At 38.1% G+C, this 21878-nt stretch overlaps 1 protein-coding gene across 6 annotated transcripts in view; it reads right to left on the bottom strand.

Annotated features, from left to right (window-relative positions):
• The window catches only part of LOC137139379 (vitamin D3 receptor A), a 72396-nt gene extending 51172 nt beyond the window's left edge, over positions 1-21224 (bottom strand). For 4 of the 6 annotated variants that reach the window (XM_067526538.1, XM_067526540.1, XM_067526539.1 and 1 more), the window contains exons 1-3: positions 21108-21224; positions 20030-20196; positions 19624-19720 (exon numbers count right to left, since the gene is read on the bottom strand). In XM_067526538.1, the coding sequence (XP_067382639.1) occupies positions 19624-19720; positions 20030-20041 (109 nt within the window). In that variant the 5' untranslated portion in view covers positions 20042-20196; positions 21108-21224. The remainder of the gene's footprint in view (positions 1-19623; positions 19721-20029; positions 20197-21107) is intronic. The other 2 variants (XM_067526542.1, XM_067526544.1) reach the window with 2 other exon arrangements.
• Between the last annotated feature and the right edge of the window lie 654 nt (positions 21225-21878).

Here is a 21878-nt window from a genome sequence, read left to right as displayed (position 1 = left end):
TAGCTGGCTTGATACCTCCCGCTTTGTCCTTGACAACACCTTTGCTTGTTGCCCAAGTAACAAACAGGTTTTTGGGTTTGAGGGAGAAACCGTCTTGATTGTATAAAGATGTTTAAAGCTAATAAGAGCACAGAGTGTGGAAGGAACAGATTTCCCCCCCCCCCCACTGGACCACCTCTGAAGTCAGACTGAAGTTACACCAGAATATAGTAGTCAGGACAACCAGATAACCAAAATTAGTTGTGTTAGTTGTTTACAAAAGTGTATCCTTGTGTAGCTTTTTCCTTCTTCAATTAAATGGAAGTAGACTTCATAGTTAGCACCTTGCAAATAAAAGTCAAATAATGTCATAACTGCCTGTTTCCTTTAGGTTTCTAAATGTAGCATTTATTTGCTGCAAATCATGATTCCCAGTGTAGACTAAGAAATTACGGGGAAGTTGAATTCCTTCTTATAATGAACGGCCTTTTCTCGGCTTTTAAAAACACTACACTTTCCAGAAGGGATGTTCTATCAGATTCTCTCCTTGGCATTTCTCTTGTACTTAAAAGAAGGCAGAGGAGAGAAAAAAAAATTAAAAATACAGAGGAAAGGAAAAATTTGGACACTGCAGACGATGACACACCCTAAAGTCCCAACAGGGCCTTAGCAACCAAAATGTTCACATTTTCATTAGCAGAACATAAACACATGATCTGAAGTCCAAGCAATTGTGAAAATAGGGGTGGTGAAACTACAGACTACACATCTGTCAAACCCGATGCATTTTTCTTCTAAACGGGCCATCTGAATCACCACATGTGAAAGCAGAATCAGATCCTGAGTAACAGCATTAAGACTGCATTGGCTAGCATGACTGTATTCAAGTAGGGCAAGTGAGGGATAAAGCGTTAGCGCAGATTTTAGTCAAGCTTTCATCCCGTTCTCCTCTGCAAATGTGCCTGAATTAATGGATTTATGTGGGAAATCACATGCATGTGTAAGCGGCAGAATACAATAGAGCAACTGCCACCGTGTGGAGGCCCGATCTAAAAGAGAGGGGAGAAAAGGACGGGAGCCGTAAGGAGTATAAACTATTACCTCTGTTGAGACTAGTTGCGGCTCTTGTTTGTCGTCGTGTGTATCCTCCCTGGGTAAACTACCATACATCAAACACTCTTTACTGGTTTTAGGAGCTGCGTATGCATACACACACTTAAAGGAACATGCACAAACAGAGAATTCGGTTCACAGGAACAAAGCTGTATGTTGTTTTAGGCAGACACCCCTGACAGTATTTCTGTCAACAACTGTTCAGCTAAATTCAGTCAGCTAATACAGAATCATACATTTGAATCAAACATGTTACGTTTCATTACTACCAAAAGTGATGAGTTGATGATAAGTATACAGGAAGACTCTTTCAAATTTGCCCTTGTAGGAAACTTTTGGCTCTGGAGATTATGAAGCCACAGAACGCGAAGTAAATATTCATGCTCGCATGTCTATCACTTCTTTGAGTTCAGGTGTTAAGATCCATTCGAGTCATTATTTATCTGGATAGATAAATACAAAAACATTGATCCCTGTACAGGAAAAGGAAGTGGGATCATGGTAGATTAAATGCAAAATTATAAATGAAAACACAGAAGATACATATAAGTAGGTATGAATACTGACTACACCAAATTGTCAAATGATTCCCTGTAACACATCGATCATGCAGCATTAAAATTGCTTGCGAGTAAAAAAAAAAAAAAAAAAAAAAAAAGAAACCAAGGTATTCATGGAATGACAGCGTTATGTAACTGATGTTGAATCAAAGCTGGCAGCCAGGAGGCTAGAGAGTAAAGGCACGTTGGCCTGAGCAGGATTTGGGTTTTCAGATGTTCATTTTTAATATTCTGTTTACTTTATTTCTGACCACTTGCAAACAGGGAAGCACAAATGGTATTTTTCAAAAATTAAACTATCAACATAGTGCCATTGAAAAAAATATATCAGCTTCAAGGCTGCCACTTCTCTGTAGTAGTCAAAGTTTGGACTTACTCTCCATCTCTTTTCATCAACTAAATACCTTATCCTAGTTGCTTAAATATCCAGACTTTGGATCAGCATAATAAAATTCTGTTATAAAATAATAACAATGTAATAACATAAGAATTGTATTTTCCTGAATATTGTTTGTAATATAATGACTAACATGTCTGACTTCGCTGCCTACTTGAAGACTAAAACTAACCCCTTCTCATCTAATTAGATTTGTCTTTTTGTGCAACAAATTTTATGTCAGAACTATGTTAAATTCTTCTCCCCATAAATTATTAATTATGAGAATACCATAAACACAGCCCATTTACTCCTCAGATAACGAAACACCCATGCTTACAGTATTCCAACTTACCTAACCACATTACCACATAAACATTTTGACACTAGCAACATGGTGGAACTGTGATGGGAACAACTGGCAATCATTACTTTTACATGAATTCCTCTAACCTGTCCATTATAAATCTCCCAACTCTCATTTCAACATCCAGGAAAAGACAGTGATGTTAATTTAAATTTTATAAGAGGAACTAACTGCACTGAATTTACATACATTGTGTGTAGAAAAACTACAGAAGTAATTAAAAAAGTGGGAAGAGTGGAAACAGGGTATTTATAATTATCCACAAAGACTTGAAACCAAAGCACAACTAAAGTGACCTCTGAATCCAAATATGCTAGGGGATAAGGATACAAGGATTAAAAAAAAAAGAAAAGAAAGAAAGAAAGAAAGAAAGAAAGAAAGAAAGAAGGAAAACAACAATACAATGGGATTCAACTGTTTCAATATTAATCCATTCATTTACTTGCAACTTCAAATCTGTTCGTGTTCTCAGGACATGCAACCTATACAGCAAAAGGCAACCAAGCCTGTTTTTGTTTTCCAGTTAGATCTCTGTCCGATGGCATCTGCGTTGTCGCTCTGGCGCAAAAAATTTCCTTTCCTGGCTAAGGTGAATTAAAATACCTTACCTCCCTAGCGTCCCTGGCTCCCCGCCAGTTAAGGGGCCTCTCAGCCTGGATGATGGGGGCTGAAAGCCTCCATCTTACCCCAACCAAGTATCACTGTTTATATATATTATAAGACCTTGGTAAAATTTCATTAGGAAAAAAAACAACATAGAACTGAGAAATATTACATAAAAGCTTTTTTATGTTTACTCAACATATAATTTTTTTTGATAAAGAAACATTTGTGAAATCAGTTTAAAAAAAAAAATAAAAAACCTCTGAGAAATGTGTTAATCCTTTCAGGTGATGCTCTGCCAGGGATCTCTACTCTCTGCTTCAGGGAGCAGATTTTTGGTAGGTGGACTGAGGTCAGGCGAACTAAGTTGACCAGTCAAAAACATTCCACTCAGTGGCTGTTTTAGCTGTGCGTTGAATATTATTATCCCACTGCACTGTCATAAAATTCAGAACAATGCATAATTAAAGGGCTACACTGCTTACACAATATAAATGAGAACAGCCTCAAACAGTTAAAAGCAGAAACCTCAGCGACTCCACCGCTTTAATACACATTTATAAAGAGAAAGACCTAAACAACATGTGATTTCACTACATACTATTTGTTTGTTCCTACATGACTCAAACAAAAACATTCAAATGTTTGTTAAAGAACATTTAGCTGATAGTAACATCTGGATTTGCTGCTGCTTTAGACCTTATAATCCATTAACTTTGTTTTGTGTCACACCCACAATTTCCTCAAAGTCCCCAGTTGTCACACTCCCTCGTGCAAACACACTCGTTTCAATGTTACTTCAACTTGTAAATGGCCAAACTAAATAGCTGAAGAAGGACGGTAAAATGTTTATTTTCTTATTGCAACTGCCATTTCCCACACAATAGCCAACTTCCTTCAACTCAACAAGATTTAGATGAACGGAAAATGCAAGGTCTGGCTATGAATGTACTGCTGTCTTCCTGGGCAGTGAAATAATACAGTGAAGAGACCTCCGCAGACTTCTCGGCCAATAAAAACTCATTTTCTCTCGTAAAAGTACTGAAATTAACTATCCCACTATGTAGTATTGTACTGATCTTTCTAACAATAGTCTGAAAAATAATGATGTTGAATAGAGTTTGTCATACTACAGAGTAAAAACTCACCACACTGAGGGCCTAAAATTTTAGATTTCTAATTAAAGACTAATATAACAAGACTACACAGCAACCTGATCTATAAATATACCCTGAGCTACAGCCCTGTTTAGTTTGTTAGGGTGTTTTTAAACCTAAATTCGTTAAGTCCAGTTTAATCAAACTCTAGTTCATTTTCCTTCTTGGTGAGATTCATTTAGACAGGTCTAAACATAGCAATCGGGTGCGAACCATAACAATCGCATCAAGACCCTTTACCAAATGGGGGCTCACCCTGGTTCCAAACAATCTCCCCTCAATTTGGCTGAAAACAGCAGATTTTTGCTAAATGTCTATTTGACAGCACATGTTCTTTACAAAGTGTGAAGCACTGTTGAATTTTCAAGATGTGTATTCAGCAATCTACTGGCAGAGGTTTACTTGGTGTATTGCCCAGATAATTGCTACAGTTATAAACAAATACCAATTGTGCAGTTGTTCCATGTTGCAGGGCAATATTTCACCGATACAGAACAGGATCGTCTTCCTGCATCTACTTTCTTGTTCCTGGACCAGATCTGTTTAACCCATGAGCGGACCACAGCTAAAAAAAATTGGTACTCTAAGAGAAATATTTTTTTCTCCTTTTAGGTTAGGCATTAAGTAATCAATGAAATTATCTAATTAGCTAGTCTAGCTAGAAATTAGGAAAACCGTACTGTCAGTACTGTACAGTTAGTTTACTTTTAACCATTGTCAAAGTATTTTCCTATTAGCAGAAACTTTGACACTGAGCAACTGCTGCCCTCCACACACACACACACACACACACACACACACACACACGTCTTTTCATGGAAAGTACTTAAAGTCTGGACAGTAACTAAGTTGCGGTTCAGTTTCTTGCTCAAGGACACTTGGACATGTGAACAGAGGAGCAGGGGGATTGAACCAGCAACTGGGGGGACTGGTGGATGACCGCTCTACCTCCTGCACCACAATCAATGTGAGGCCCTGCAACGGTGTGTGTGTGTGTGTGTGTGTGTGTGTCAGACTGACAAATGCTGCTACTTCTAGTGAATCTATACTGTGGATAATGAGTACTTAAGTTCTTAAATATTCTGCATCAATGTGTGCAGAAACATCTATATATTTGACAACACTCAAGCCTGAATTAATATTTATTTGGGTCAGCAAATCTTATTTTTTTTCCTAATGCTTAGATTCAGTGATTTTTCTGACACCAAAACACTGTCGGTTTATAATGGCATGCATGGGTTACATTCAAGAGAATGCACACCTAAATACCAAAAAACTGGAACCAAAGCATTGTAAACAGTAATCAGAAGTGGTTAGGTTAGACAGTGTCCAGCAAGCAAAGTTAAAAACAAAAGGAACCTTCCAGCACTATGGGCTGGCCAAAAGGACACAATAATGGTCAAGTGCAAACACATCAAAACACACAGTGAATGTGTAGAATGGACTGGGAGGACAGACACAGACAGAGAGAGAAAATCTGAGAAAGTAGGAACTGGCAAAACAGTGATAGAGGGAAGTAGCAGGAGTTGATTGGAGGAGAGCCCAGGGAGTGAAACTGTAGATAGTGTGGAGGAACAGTGTGGTTACTGTGAAACAGCTGCATCAGCATACACACTTGACACCTCATGCACACACAGCATGGACAAACTCAAACACGTGTGTATACATACATGTATATTTTATCTATCTATCCATCCATCCATCCATCCATCCATACACACACACACACACGTTTGATTTTGTGTAGGTTGTAGACCTAAAGTGACGGACACAACTTCACTGTAACTTGGCTGCCAGATCCAAGCATTTAACAGCTTGCGCAAACACACTCAGCCTTCAAAATTTTCTTAAGCATCGTCCACACACACACACACAAAAATACATCAGCTTGAAATGTTGTCCCTACACAAGCAGAGAAAACATTACACAAAGACACAAACAGAAAGCACAATTTATTCATCTATCCATCCAACTTTTACTGAAATATTCAAAATGAGCCAAATAGACTAAGAATGTACAGTGGATGAGTGAAAGTTAGATATGCGAGAGCTAGCCTTGTAAACAGGCCATCTGCACTCCTCGGGTCTAAATTTGGAAAGCCAGGGAATGAGCTGCAATGACTGGTATCAAAACTCCCGCGATCAGCCAGAGAGAGAGAAAGGAGGCCTGTGCAGTAGAGATCTGACCTGATGGCAGGAAACTGCACTATGTTAAAACTAACTGACTAAGAAAAATGTATTATTTAAATACATTTTCTACTGTATAGCAATAAATTAAAATATTATTATGAACACCTTCAAAATAAACAAAAGAATCATTTACAGAATTATTCAAAATCCCAAATATTTGAAGTGTGCCCTGAAAGATAAACCAAGTAATAGCACCTCTCTTGCCAAAGAAAGTAATAGAAGAAACCCTTTAGAGGCACGTAATTCAATTATGGCAAGCCGGTGGTAAAGGTAGAAGATAAAATATAATGTAATCGTATCCGTGGGGTGGCATTAAAGTATCTCTGCTAGTGTTTCTTTATTATAGTTTTATTTTTCTTTGTGCGGTCAAAGCATCAGAGCATATGACAGTGTTCAGTCAGAGCTGTAAGTAATATGTAATTAGGACTGATGACAGTTTATTTCCCGTCTGTTTTACTGCAGTCACAAGACTGCCAACTACACACAAGCAAGCATTTCCATAAAGAGAGCATTTCATAGAGGGCTCATTTTTTGGATGATGGACGGCAAATGAGCAAATCTGCACTCTGCTGAAGCTGGAACCAGCAAATGCCTGACATTTCAGCTTCAGAAATGTCTACAATAATCTACCAAAAAAGCGGCCAAATAATTTTTGGTTAATAATTGCAGCTTCTCTCATTTCTTATTCCCTCACTCATACTTATTACATTCACGCTATAGCCTTGGGTTTGAACATACCAGATATTTCAGATTCAGTCAATTATCTAATAGCATAACTTGTGTTCTGTTACCATTTAGAATGTATTCCATTGTTGGCATTAAATGTCTAAAATATTAAATTCAGGGGTGAGACCAAAAAAAGAAAACACATTTCAATCAGTATTGCTCTTTTCTTAACCATAAAATGATCTAAAGTTAAAAAGATCTAAACTCTTAAGTCGTTTAAGTTTTCACCACTTCTGGCAACGCTTGATTCACCGGAGACAGCTGGATGAGCAGTGCTCGGTCCATTTATAGAGGTTAAGTGCTTTCGTTCTTTTACAGTTGCAGGTATCGCCATGTATATTTAACTTTTTGCAATTTATCTCTAGTGTTGTGATTTATAGACATTGTGGGCAAAGAAATCATTATTGTATCAGGACATACTGATATAATTCCTCTTTTACAACACCTCAACATCTTATATACTGTTGCGCTTGGATCAGCCAATCACACAATTCAATCCTACCAACTATCAAAAATCAGTTCACACCAATCACAAAGCAAAAAACTGATCAACACCTACGCATCACCACTCTATAAGACCAAAAATCATTCTCTACTGGACTATTTGAACATTTCTTAAGTTTGATATCAAATAAGGCTGCAGCTACAGCTAATATCTATTCTATAAATTATTTATTGATTAAATCAGATAAGAAATAATTTTGCAATATTAAAGAGCTCTTGTAAATTGGTAATAGGTAAAAAGGTAATAAATTGAAATAATAATATTCAAATAAAAGTACTGGGATATTATATTTTACTACAAATAGTCCACTGACAATCTGAAATGACTTACAAATTGAGTAGTGCAGAGTATACCAATACCATTTTTTGCCAAAATACAGGTGACCCCCTAGAACCTCCCATGCTAATTTAGACTACTACAGTAATTTAGGTTCCACGCTTGTTTTAAAATGCTACACATACTATTATATTTACGCAGTAAAATGGAAAACTCACTTCAGAGAAACACTTGACACAAGAGAAAGTCTGTACACTGTAACTAAAAATGTAGAGACAGATTTGGTGGGCTTGGATACAATTTGAACACAGTAGCTTTGTTTCTCTGTAGAAACTGTGGATCTGTGGGCAACAGCTGCACTGTTTGCTGTACAGAAAAGTGTTTAGGATGGAAGGCTACAATAAGACCGCATTTGTCACAGCAAAATTATATAAATGGAGTAATTAATGACGTTACCCCAGCTGTGCGTAACAAGCCCACCTCTCGTGTCAATCTGGAGACACATCGATTCTGTTGCAGTTCAACAGTCACATCTACTGAAAACTCAAAAAGTTGCAGCTACAGCCTTTGTTTGTTGGTGAGAGTGAGACAGTGTCTGAGCGGTGATGTTCAAAACAAAAGTGCTGGGTAACATTTGGCGAAGTTCAGCTCCAGTGCCCTCCGACCATCATCAGTGTTTACTTTGCTCTTATCGATGCGACGTAACCCCTGACCGCTGCCTTTAATTTTTTGCAGTTATTTTTATGTGCAAAACATGGCTGACTTAGACATATCATGACCAACAACCCCATGAATTTACATTAAATGACTTGTGTCAAGTCCACTCTGTGGACTGTTATTGACTGTTATTAGCTGACATCCTTAAGCATTGGTGTTGGGTAAACTGAACTAGCCAACAACAACACAACATTACAACATTTTTTCAGCTTGAAGTGATCCCAGATCTTGGACACTTGTTGTTTTCTCACTATTGTCTCCTTTTTCAAATTTGCAGCCCTTGCCATCACTCAGACATGTAGCACGTTGAGCAAAAGTAATTATCAATAAATCAATGCATCAATGATTTTTAGTAATCAAGGTACTTGAGAAATCGTTTCAAAAGGCTTTTAATTTATTCATTGCATGGGCCAAGTGCAATTTGATACTTTGAGTTAATAATGCCAAGATACAGAGAATAGAATGTCTCAAACTACTTTGAATGACTAAAAAGGAAACACGCTGTTGCACACATGTAAAACTAGGCTAATTACACCTATTTAATGTCTTTTATTGTGTTCACATGCTGTCATTTTCCCAAATGACTCAATCAAGAGGGAATGGTAGCCTGCAGAGCACATATGCTTGACAAAAATGTGTGCAAAGCAGTGTTTATTCTGCTGCAAACTCAGAGCCATATACTACAAGCAACACTGCATTAAAGCAAATCTGACCCAAGCAGACTGCAGCTCCTGCCAAAAGCAAATAGAGTCTTAAACGGTACATAATACAGCACACAGCGGGAGGGTAAAAAGGGAACGGGACAGAGCAGAACAGAAAAAGCATAAGAAAAATTAGAAAAAAGTCAGAAAGAAAAAATACTATAAAATGAACAATGAAATGGACACATGGAGTGGGTGGAACAGACAATGAGCATAACAAGCATAAAATTCTGGTGGTGGAGGACAGGAAAAAGGTCAAACGACAGTGGGAAATGAGGAAGAGAGACTGTAAGAGGAATGAGACAGAACATGTTTAAAGGCATGTTAAGTCTTTACTGCTACCCAGGCAGATTTAGCAACCAGAAGAAGGTAGGCTGGGTTGCATTAAGCCCATCCTGTATTAATTTAAAAGTGGGCAAGTATAAAAATAAAACTTACTTTGGCTATCTGAGGTAAAGTTGTTTAAAAAAAAAAAGAAAGACTATCGGGAAATAATAAACAACAGTGTCACATCTCAATTTCTCATTGGTTTGTGAAAAATCTACACATGTACTGTATATTCTGGTTTAATTCCACATTTGGTTCCACATCAAGTATTTGTGCAGATTAAATAAATTTCAACTTCTACAATGCTTACTTTAAAACAGATGCAGCAATTATTGTTTTGATATACTTTTTGTAACAATACCAACTGTACATACTCAGACAGTATGTACAGACTGCATTCTGCTTATTTAGGAAAAAGTTAAAAGACATGTTGAAACCACACACACAGACTCTAAATGGACCAATGTGAGACAAGGCCAGTTAGAAAAGAGATGGGACGGGAAGGGAAAGAGAATAAACAGGATTACTGGGTCTAAAAATGAATAACAATAATAGAGCAGCATAGAAAAAGGTGTAACATTTGATTTAATTGAAATAAATGCATGGGGAGTTTAACCTCTTGAACCAATTTTCCATTTAATTTCTACTGAAGTAGCTTCAAAGTTACAACAATTTGACATAATCACATACTAGTAGCAGCAATTGAGAGAAGGACTGAGTCAGGCTTTCTTAATAATGTGTGATTATATACTGAAAAGGGAATACCTAATGTTTGCATTCAAGACTTTAATTTTATAAAAAGCCACAGGAAAAACTGCACGACAACAGCTCTATTTATAATTCTACTTATAAAGCCACGTTAACAATATTACCATGAGAAAGATTAAGCGTGTGCGCAGGCAGTTGTTTGAGAGGGAGAAAGTAAAAGCATCACAGCTTCTTGCCAAAACATGCTTCATCCTGTTGTGCTGGCTACATTTACACTGGATCTATGGTATGCACTGTATGTACACGTGTCAAAAAGACGCAGACAGGAAGTTAGTGAGAGGAAGACAGTGAGGAATGAAATATCTATGCCAACAGTAATGAAAGATATTGATGTTAACTGCATTTGGACTGTGACAGAAGAGCTGCCAGTCATTCGCAACACTTTATGACTAATTGTTTCACAAACAGGATGAGGGGTGGAGCCCTTTGTGGAGGGCCTGTTCACGTACAACCAATCCCCCACAGTGGGTTTGTCTCTCCCTGTCTGTGCTACAGTAGCATCAGCATAGAGAAAAAGAGGAATGGAGGGGAAAAAAAAAAAAAAAGGTTGGAAAGGAGAGTTAGCAGCTCACTGAAAGCCCCTTACACTAGGCCTCAACAGGCAGACACAGAACGAGGGGAAAGAATGAGACAGAAGCTGAATCTCATTTGCGAATGTTTTATGTTTCCTCCTCACTCTGGGGCAACATCCACAAATGTTCTCTTTTTGGAGCATAATATTATAATTACAGTCACAAGATGAGGTTATTTCCTATTTTTAAGTGTGTGGATATGGGGAAAGGCAAATAACATGGCTCTCTCTAAAGTCTGAGAAGTCACAGAAGTAGCAAGATTTATGTTGTTTGTCTGATCCAAAAGGAAAATCCAACAGTCTGTGGTTTTAGAGGGATTCTTAGCAAGTTCCTCAGAATTTAATTTTTGCACTATTAGGTTACCTTTGTGTCAAGATGCTACAAATCCTTAAAAATTATAAACCAGTTACAACATAGCCAGCAATGTCTTGCTATAATGGAAATGTATATTTTTACAAAATACAAATCTTTTTGTTTCCTCTACACTTGATGAATATACAGTAAATCCAACTATTCCTCTCTTTTCAAGCTCAAGCAACTCCCAGAGGAAATATCTTTATCTTCAACTGCTAAATGCTCTATTATGTTTGTCACTCACGTTGTCCGTCTGCCGATTGGCAGTTATCGTGCATTGGATTTATCAGAGATATTTCACTGAAAACAGCTGCCTTCTGCTGCTGGAAACGAGCTTAAGGAGACAAATGGGAAAGAACCAAAACCTTCAAGTTGCAGGCCGTAAATCCCAAGAAATTATGAAAGATAAGTGGTTTATCACTACTTTTCTGTTATATATTTTCATTTGTTCTGTGTTCATTTAAAAAGAAAAAAAATACTGACTAGTACTTCAAGTCATAAGGTGCAAAAAAAATAAAAAATAAAAGAAACAAAAAAAGCTTTTTTATCTCACACTGGACCAGAAGCAAGAGTAGTCTGTCACACTTCCTGCATCATTTCTTTGATTGCCCACAGAAGTCCAGAGAAAACTTCAAATATACCCACACACACACACCCAGCTTTAATGAGTGGCTACATTAATGCTTTTAGTGTAGCAGTATAAACACATCCAACTAAACTCTTGCATCAGTCTAATTAAAAAGCCTCAGATTAAATCAATGGAAACTGAGTCTATTTATCCACCCAGAAGGCAGGGGGGTTTACAATAGACTTTTGGCTGCTCTAAAAAATATCTAGTTTGGTGGTCTGATTCCAATTAAGCCAACTCTAAGTCAATGAATGAGTTGTGAAAAAAGACAGACTTTGGTTGCCTCTTGCTGAAAGGCCTGTGTTTGTGTGACTTGGAAAACCAATAGGTTTTCTGTTCATTTTTGACAGTGAAATTTCAAGGCCTTTTACCATGAGTACAACACAATGTCATATTGCGAGAGACGAGTTGCCTGAATATAATTTAACCAACTTCTAGTCAATTTTTTCACGGCATCTTTTTCTCTGTGGGTCAGAGTTGATAGACAAACTTTCCTGGTTTAAACATTTCAGACATCTTCTCCTGGGTCAATACTGAAGAAACTCCCTAACTTGCAGATGCTGTCCTAACTGGGTGCTAACCATGGGATGTAAACAAATAATTGGGATGCTTACCCCACAATTCCACCAGGACTGGTTGCACTGCATTAGGTTCCAGGTGTGACGCAGTCAGCCATTGCTGATCACTGCCTTTCCAAGTCAGTGTTGTAATTCCACAAATTGTGCCACAGCACATCTCAGAAGCAGCGGTTTGTGGATGCAAGCGGTTTCTAGGATGCTATATAAAATAAAATGCAGTATAACTGACCCATCAGGTAGCACTTTTCTTCTTTTACCCCCTCTGTAGCCTTTTCAGTAAGGGGAGGGGTTTCCTCCTACTAAAGTACACTGTATGAAATAATTATTGAAATGAATGAACTTTTAAATAGCTAAAAAAAGCTGCAAATCTGACCCATATTGTTAATAAGCGCTGAAATTGTCTATAGGCAATAACACAATGTAGAAAACAACAAGAAAGGCAAATAATTCTGCCAAAAAACTAATTACAGCAACTATTCAGCAATTAAAGAAGCTCTATAAAAAAAATTTTATGTATCTATATATACACTGTAGATCAATCTATTTATCTCCTTTTCTTGCAAGAAAAGGTTATTTCAACATTTGCAATTTCAGGTTTTCTGCATAAATTTTTCATGAAATGTCCTCTGATCTTCACCAAAGTCACAATTTAATATCTCTATGCTAATAAAACATTTTTATTTACTGATCATATCCATTCACAATACAAAGTGATGGCAAAAAAAGTTATGACAGTGTTTTAACAACTAGTTAAACCACCTTTAGCAGCAATAACCCTAAGAAAGCACTTAATGTAGCTGTGGATTACACTTAAAAGGACTGCTGACAGATTCTAAATAGGACTGATGATCTGATGATCAGACTCAACAGTGCCGTTGAGTCTGGTTGAGATCTGGGTCTACTGGGTTGAGATCTGGGCTTTGACTGGGTCACTCCAAAAGGTGGATTGTTTTGAGTCTATAGTAGATTTACTTTGATGTTTAAGGTCACTGTTCTGCTCCGTCACCCAGCTTCTTCTGAGCTGCATCTTGCAGACAGCCACGCAAACAATTCTAGATTTATATAATCTGCCATCAGACATTTTCCCAGTAGTGCTTTGGAGTGTCAAAGTGATCTTTGGGAAACTTCAGCCAAGCTATAATGTTATTTTTGGTGAACACTGGCTTCCTCTGTGGGGTCCTGCCATGGATAACATGTCTGTTTAATATTTTGCATATAGTTGACTCATGAACACAGATGTTAACCATCTCCAATGAATGCTTCAAGTACAGTATTTAGCTGTTAATCTACAGTTCTTTTTTTTTACCCAATTAAAAATTCTGTGTTGTGCCTTTAGTTATCTCGGTTTGGTGTTTACTTGAATAGTAGCCACATTACAAATCATTTCCATTTATGGACAATATCTCTAACTGTGACCTGATGCATATCTGAGGTCTTTGAGATTAATCTATAACCCTTTTCCAGCTACATGCAAATCAACAACTCGTGATCATAGGTTTTCTATGATCTCTTTTTTGCAAAGCATGGTTCACATTAGCTGATGCTGCTTATTAATAGATTCACTTACAAACTACTTAAACAGTGTCAGAGTAGTTTTAAACAACACCTCCATTCTCATTACACCTGACTTGATGTTTAGTGGCCTCAGAAGCCTAGGGCTGCCATTATTTTTTCCATGATTACTTTGGATGTTTCAGGGGTGCACTCAATGTCGACATGAAAGATCATGACTGTCTTTTGTCAGCTTATAAATATTGTATTTGTTGATATTCATGACTGTAGGGCATGGCCAATTCATACATAAAACCAGGAAATCCCAAACAGTGCCATCACTTTTTCTTGCAACTGAATGGGTTACAGTCATCACCCCAATAAACAGCTACACTTCTGAAAAGCTCCTGATCGAATATGGTGCACTGCAAAAAATGGAACAATGCTGCGCATGCAACGTTACAGATTTGCACCCTTTGGAATTGTGAAGTTATGGACAACTAACTATGAATCCTTAAAAATTCCCTAATAGCCTGGGCTAGCGCAATGTTCTACACTCAATGCAAAAAGTCACCTAGCAATTCAAATAGTCACATCTGACTGCATCTTTGTCTACTTGGCCATTCAAGCATATTGTCTTAAAACTTCTAAAGCAGCAATCTCATCTCTACTTCTAGAGGTATAAAACTAGCCTGGACACTACCATATGTTTCTTGTATCAGGTCTTTGTTGTGCTGCTTTTATGTTTTTTTTATTTTTTTAACAATTGGCATATGTTACTGACACCTGAACTTCAATGCTGTCTGAGTTATCTCTGCAATGTTAGACTTATGGTAATTTTTGTCTCTTGTTCTCTGGCCAAGTAAAACCTCATATGGTCCTGCTTAAAGAAAAGTGGGTCGGTGCTTCAACATAAGTCATACAGGTAAAACGGATGCTGATAGACATTTTTGAAAAGGGCTACCTGGTCTTGAATCTGTACCTGAAGGGATAGCTTTGTAACTATATAGCATATATTTAGTAGACATACAGCCATTTTAATTTGTATATAGTTTAATTGAGTGTGGGGAGGAGTAGGGAAATGTACCTTATTATTTCTTTCTCCCTGGACACATACAATTAACTAGGTCAGAATAATAAAATAATGTGTGTAATATGAGTGTATTTTTCAAAGCCAAAGTGGAAAAACACCACACACACACAAACACGCACAGATGCACGCTAATCCCATGTTGAACACATCCCATCTTGCATTCTAGAAAACTCTGAAAAGAAAAAACATTTCTGTGAGTAAATACCTCACAATCAAATAGGAACTGAATTTCAGCTAGAAAAAAAAACTACCTAAAATCTTTTTCTGAGCAATACAAAGGCAGTGCACTGCATCTTGTTGGTGACACTATTATCCAAATAGTCTTTCAGTTCCAATGGTGAATACATGTTTGCCTCATGGGAATTGAGCCTCTAGCCTCATTAGAGTGCATGTTGTGCTAAGCTACCCTAGACCACAAAAAGCTGAACAAATCCTGCGTAGGTCTATGCCCCTGCTTACCACCACCAGTGATTCAGACATTGAACACTGAGAATGTTAACGTCATAAATATATCAAATGTTAGTTTTTCTCCTCTCTAAAGCGGAGTTATTAAATACAAATGAGAAATATCATCTAGCCAGTTCAAAGCTTTTACGTTTTGCTATTGCAAGCACCTTGTGTATGGTAGGCCCATTCCAAAAGCTAAAAAACCTCTACTACACAGGGAGTGATGTTTTGTTTGAAAAAGGCATTAGAGAGCCTGGTCAGTACGAACACTATGGTTTAAGAGACAAAGAAAAAATTCAAAAGAACCAGAGTCCCGAGATGTTTGAATAGCAGGAGAACTCAGAAGTGCAAAATAGAAATACCACTGCAATCAGCAGTTAAAAGAAAAGATGGAAACAAAAACAAAAAAAGTTGGACTAAGAGGTTATTACAATTGTCAATTTAATTTGAATTTAGCAGATTTGGAGTATCATTTCAAAAGGTCAATTGCCATTGTTGTACATTAAGCTACACTCAAGAACCTACAATCACAAAGTGTAAACATTTTTTTGCTTTCGCCTGATATTAGAATCAAAACCTACAATCAACCATTTACAAATGTATTAGCAACACTTTACCCTCAACACTGAATAAAAACTATTATATTCTATATTATGGTGACTAATATTATGACATATACTGTAAAGTGATTATCTATCAGTAATATATGTTTAGCAGATCAAAGGATTCCTTTGATTTGTTTTTGGCTTTTTAGTTGATTATTTTTTTGACTGTTGGTTGGTCAAGAGATTTTTAAAGACTAAAAAACAGTTACAAGAATTATATCTTAGCCAAACAATAAAAAAAAAAAAAACTGATGAATTCATAGAGAAAGTCTTAACTCCAGCCCTACTAGTCTGCTGTTTTTCAAATTATTAGACCATCCTCCTATATTTAATGCTGTGTCAGATTTTAACAGACCGATCCATTTCAGGAAAGACTTGTCTTGTGTTTGACAACAAATCTTAATATAAACATCTGCTTCTACTAACACTTTTAATGCATAAGATAAAAGGAAGCTTTAACAGTCGAACAATGGTTCTGTGTGGTAACAAGATGTAACAGCAAAAATCAATTTAAATAGGCAAAAAGGAAGCAGGACAGACTACTATATAAACTCTATAAACTGCACAATGATACTGAATATTTGCAACAGAACGCATGTACCTGTCAGTATTTGTGAAAATGTGTGAATGAGTATGTGCGGCACTCACACAATTACAAACACACACACATACACACACTCCATATTGCTGAGTATTAGCTTGCCTTTCAACATAATGCGCTGCACCTTGAAGTCTTCATGCATCTGTTATCATTTTACATCCTGCCTATAACTCGGCCGCAAACAAACCTACTGAGCACAATGTGTTCCACTAAGCACCTCATTACAGAAAAAGGCCTCTAACACTACACTGAGTTAATACTGTAGGTGGGTGGATGGAACCTTTAGATGAAGCATTAAACAAAGCAACAAGACTGTAATTGTCCCTGCATGAAAAAAACCTCTCAATTCCAACCTTTAATCCTGATTTGTAAATCTGTCATAACTGCACGTAGACGCGATGAATTCTGCGCGTGATGTAGATCTCTTATCCGGGAACATGAAACCGTGCACTTTTGGAGAGCTCAATGTTTTCGGACCGACAGCTGTGGGAGGTAAGTGGTGAGAGATTCCTGTTATTGCAGGGTGCAGCATGTGTGTTTACTCACATAGTAAGAGAGCAGCAACCCCATAAAATCGTAACGTGCTAAAACAAGGTGAAAACATCAAACATACAAAACACAGCAACTAAACCGCATTGCTGCAAAAACATTAACTTTCTAATCTGAAAGTTCTCATTACATTAAAACCACCAAAAGGTAAATCATCCTTCATCAAACTCTGTAGTGCCAGTACCAGAAAAAAGAAGCTGGAACAGTCCCTGTAATTCCATGGCAGCAATACAATCAGTAGTAGAGCTAAATTGTTTTTACATGCTGTTCTGAAAATCCTAGCGATGGAGAGAAAAGAAAAATAATTTCCTCACACATAACTATAATAAATAGCCTCTTAAAGTTTGCATCAGTCAAAGAAACCACTCCCAGCCTGACTGGAAACATGTAGACATCCATAAATGTCTATACTGCACAGTAAGGATTGATCCCCAACTTTTTTTTAAAATACAAACTTACTATCAACTGTTTGTAGCGTAGAACTGGTTTAAAAGTCAGCCTCAAAGTGAAGTGTATTAGCTGAAAATTCGCAACACAAATATGACTTAATGACAGGCCATGGCCACTGTGGAAAAGCATAATTTGAAAATATGAGCGGCACATCCACACAAATTCCACTACAGCAAGGCTCTTTAGTCAATATGAAGAATAAAGAATATGACAAGACAGAATGTCTTTTCCTACCACTGCATGTTGTACTGTGCTAACTTGATAGTAGACGTTACCTGGGAAACGCATAGCGTACAATGTAGAACATAATAGGATAAAGGGGGAAAATTACAAACCCTTTTAAGTGTTTACGTGCAGAACTCCGGGTGATCCACACACTGCGAATCAAAACAACCTAGTCCATTATTTGTGGGCTGCACGTCTGAAAGCATGTGGTTCAACAACCCAGTCAGATGTGCCTCTTCTCCCAGATCCAAGAAGCAGATACATTAGAACTGTACCACCCATAAGTCCACACAGGCCTAGTGGGATACAATTTCAAAGGTGCACCAAGTCGTAGGTGTTCTTAGACTCGCACCAAACTCACAATTTAAAAGTTCACAACAGGAGGATGTGAGTGGATGTCATGCCTCAGTCCAGGAAGAGCCTGAAGACAACACATCGTCCAGGAAGACAAATCAGGATGACCAGCTAACAGGGTGGTACACAAAAAACATTCACCCTAATGGAAAACATGATCATTGTATGTTATAGTTGTCCTACTTTGTGCATTATGTATAGCCATTTATCATAAATAAAGTTTTATTTTAGGGAGGGTTTTGCTATTTTCGGTATTTATTAGAAGCTATGGCAGTAAGGCTTCTCTATTAACTTGAAAGATCTTTTTATAATTACACCATTAAGCAGGGGATATAATATTTGTATCTTGCATGCAGAAGAAGCAAAAACCTGATTTATTTAACATCCTTTGTTAAATAAAGTTCTGCTAATAATTCCTTTCTACTCGTATTTCATGACTGTGTTTGAGAGACAAACCTGTGCTAAAGTGTCCTCATATCCCAAAATAAATTACAATATTAATTACAGTATTTAGAAAACATGTTTTCCAAACAAACAAGCTGATAATTGCCTAGGGTGTAAACTATTAAAAATAAAAAGGAATAATAAAAAGCTAAAGTGAAAAGATTCACGGAAACCGTGAGTACAGGACACATTATGTCACAATATTTGTTGTGTTACATGGCATAAATTGCTGTGCTTTGGGAATGACAGAATTACTGTTTACAGTGTACCTCTGTATCTACGCATTCAATCTATGCTTGACTTGGCTCTGTAGGTCAGATCAGAGTGCGTGTTTACAGTTTGTAGAGCTTATGCATAAATATTAATCCAGTGACAAAGACATAAAAGTTTGTATGAACCTGTGGAAAAAGGCATGGAAACCTCTAAACGGGATATTGTTAGTATCTTCCCGATTTCACATCAGTCTTTTTTGGTTTAGAGGTGAGTGTTTCAGATAGAGGTTGAAAAAAAAAAATTGTTCTTTGAGGAAAATTTGTTTTGCAGATATTTTCTAGTAGATCATTGAAATAATGATTTTAGTAAGAAAAAAGGGAAAATAAACATAATATGTCCCCTTTAACTTTTAAACACACTGTCCAGTCTTGTCTGTGGTTCCTAAGAGTCACTCAACATTTCATCAAGCTGTAGTTAACTTAATGAAGTCTATCTGGGTCCATTCTGCTCCACTCAGCTCCATGCTAATCTGTCCCTTTGTCTTTCTCCGCCTGCAATGAGGAGCAGCCTCCTCCACATCTGACACAGACTACCTACAGGAAGGAAGACCTGTAACACCTAACACTCCTTAAACCACATCACGATGCCCACCTACCTGTCAGTGCACACATGATGCCATCGACACATGTTAATTTAGCTTTTAAGTGTCGCCGCGTCCATTTCGGTTTGCAGGGATTTGCGCGCTGGTCCTGCTGCAGGCAGACAAACATACACATGTGGAATGTGGAGGGAAGCACCCGCCTATAACAATAACAACGCACACACAGACACACAACCAGGACGAGGCTGGTACAGAAGTTGCGCTACAATGTGATATGAATCTGCACTGTGAACTTGCCATGTGGCGTCGATGCACGTAAACACACTGCAGCGAGCAATCAAAGAGAAAAACTGCAAGGTTCCTTTTAGCTAATGTGCTGCGGCTAGCCTGCATGCTAACAAAGTCTCTGATGCGTTACACATTTTCACAAAACAAGCAAGTGGCTAATGTCTTAACTTACCTGATGTGGCATATCAACCTTCACTTTGTGCTGTAGCAGAGAGAGAGGGGGGGGCCAAGTGTTGGAGCCAGGTCGCCAAATGTTCCGAGCCAGTAGTGGAGTTGAAGGCTGCTTTTTAAAAATTTCCCCACGCTGAAAAACTTTTTTCCCCTCGATATAAAACAAAACTGTCAAAAGAGAAGAAAGCACGAGTGAATCAGGAGGGGCTATCTAACGGTCAACAGGGGGGAGTGGGAACTGGGTGACGTCCCGTTATTTCCAGCTTGGACACAATGTTACGTCAAACGTCATTCAATAAATCTGGCAATTCAATAGTTGTCTCGCTCTCCTGGAATAGGACCTCACACTCCGGGCTAATCCGTCCACATTCCCCGGAGACATTCGGCACACAACTTACACAGAACGCAACACCTATTTCAACCTAAACTTCCAAGGGTTATATTTGTTCATACTCCTTGCCACCCTCCTCCTCCTCCTTCACTGCGTACCTCGCCAAGAAAACGTGGGAATAACAGCGGGACCATAACGTTAAGTTTACACATGAGTAAGGGAGGCTTCCCACGTACGATACGTGTTCGAAACGTGTTATACGGGCTGCAGCGTCGCATTTGCCAACGCACACGGCCATATTCAATTGTCACACGTTAATAATTCGCCCCGTTTCGTCTACGCGGACGCACGCTAGCGAAACGCCAGCAGTTACACTACGAAAATGTCCTCTAATTTCCACACAGCGTGGACATTACGCTGTGGCGGCGGGGGAAATGGCCTCTCCGCAATGACATTACGCCTATGCTGACTGGATACTGGATGGTTTGTGTCAGCGGCGTGTCAAAATACTGCAGCCCGCTGGGAAGCATTCGCAGCAGCTAGCGCCACGGTAACAACAGCTCAAATTTGCTGCTGGGGTATGAAAAACGCGTGTACCCCACGGCCTGCACGTCTCAGCAAAACGAAACAAGAAAGAGACCCCCCCCCCCCAAAAAAAAACAAAAAACCCCAACAACTTATAGTTTCACAACACCTTTTCGCTGCACGGGACATTCACAGAGGTGAAGCAAAGTGCAAAATAACTTACATTAGTCCAAAAGAAGAGCAGTGTACACACGCGCACACACACAGAGTTAGTCCTGCTTTTTAGATCTGTATCAACATAGATGGACAGCGCTTCTCCATAGCCCCGCCCCCACGGTTTAGCAGTCGGGCATATCTATACATGTATATGATCTCCCCCGGTGTCCAATCACAGCTCTCCACTCTGGAAAAGCGTCCGCTCCCATTGGTCGAGATGGTTGTCAGTCTTGGGTTGAGTTTCCATCCGTCTCCGCACCATATAGGGGTGTGTCGTGACGTTGCAGGCAGCCTTATAGTAAACATTTATTAGACTAAAATAATAATTGACATTATCAGTTAATTTAACATTATTAATCTGTAGCTTGGGATGTTCAGGGAACGTAGTTAGTTAAGCTTAATCAGCAAGAATACTTCAATGATAGTTGATATAGAGACATGAGAATAATGCGTATTTATACAAGACTGTCACTAACTTTAAGGTATGTTGTAATTTTTTAATTATTTATTTTTTTACTATGAAGAACTTTTAAAGGCAGTGTCCCCTGTGATCCGACGCGGGTGGTGGCAGCAGCATGAGCTGATATCTGAAATCTGTCTCCGTAATTCATTGTTTTGTGTTTGTTGGTTTTTTTGAAGATGAAAAAGTAGAAACAGACTTTTTCAGTGCAAATTTGTGAATTTTAATAATTGAGCAAATGTTTAATATTTGTTATGTGAGACACTGTTGAACACTGTTTAACAGTACGTGAGTGCTAACAGTATAATGGACTGTAGC

Source organism: Channa argus, chromosome 13 (assembly GCF_033026475.1).
Source record: "Channa argus isolate prfri chromosome 13, Channa argus male v1.0, whole genome shotgun sequence".
In the NCBI taxonomy this organism is placed as follows: Eukaryota; Metazoa; Chordata; class Actinopteri; order Anabantiformes; family Channidae; genus Channa; species Channa argus.
The sequence above is the reverse complement of the archived record's forward strand: the minus strand, read 5'-3'. Positions and strand labels throughout refer to the sequence as shown.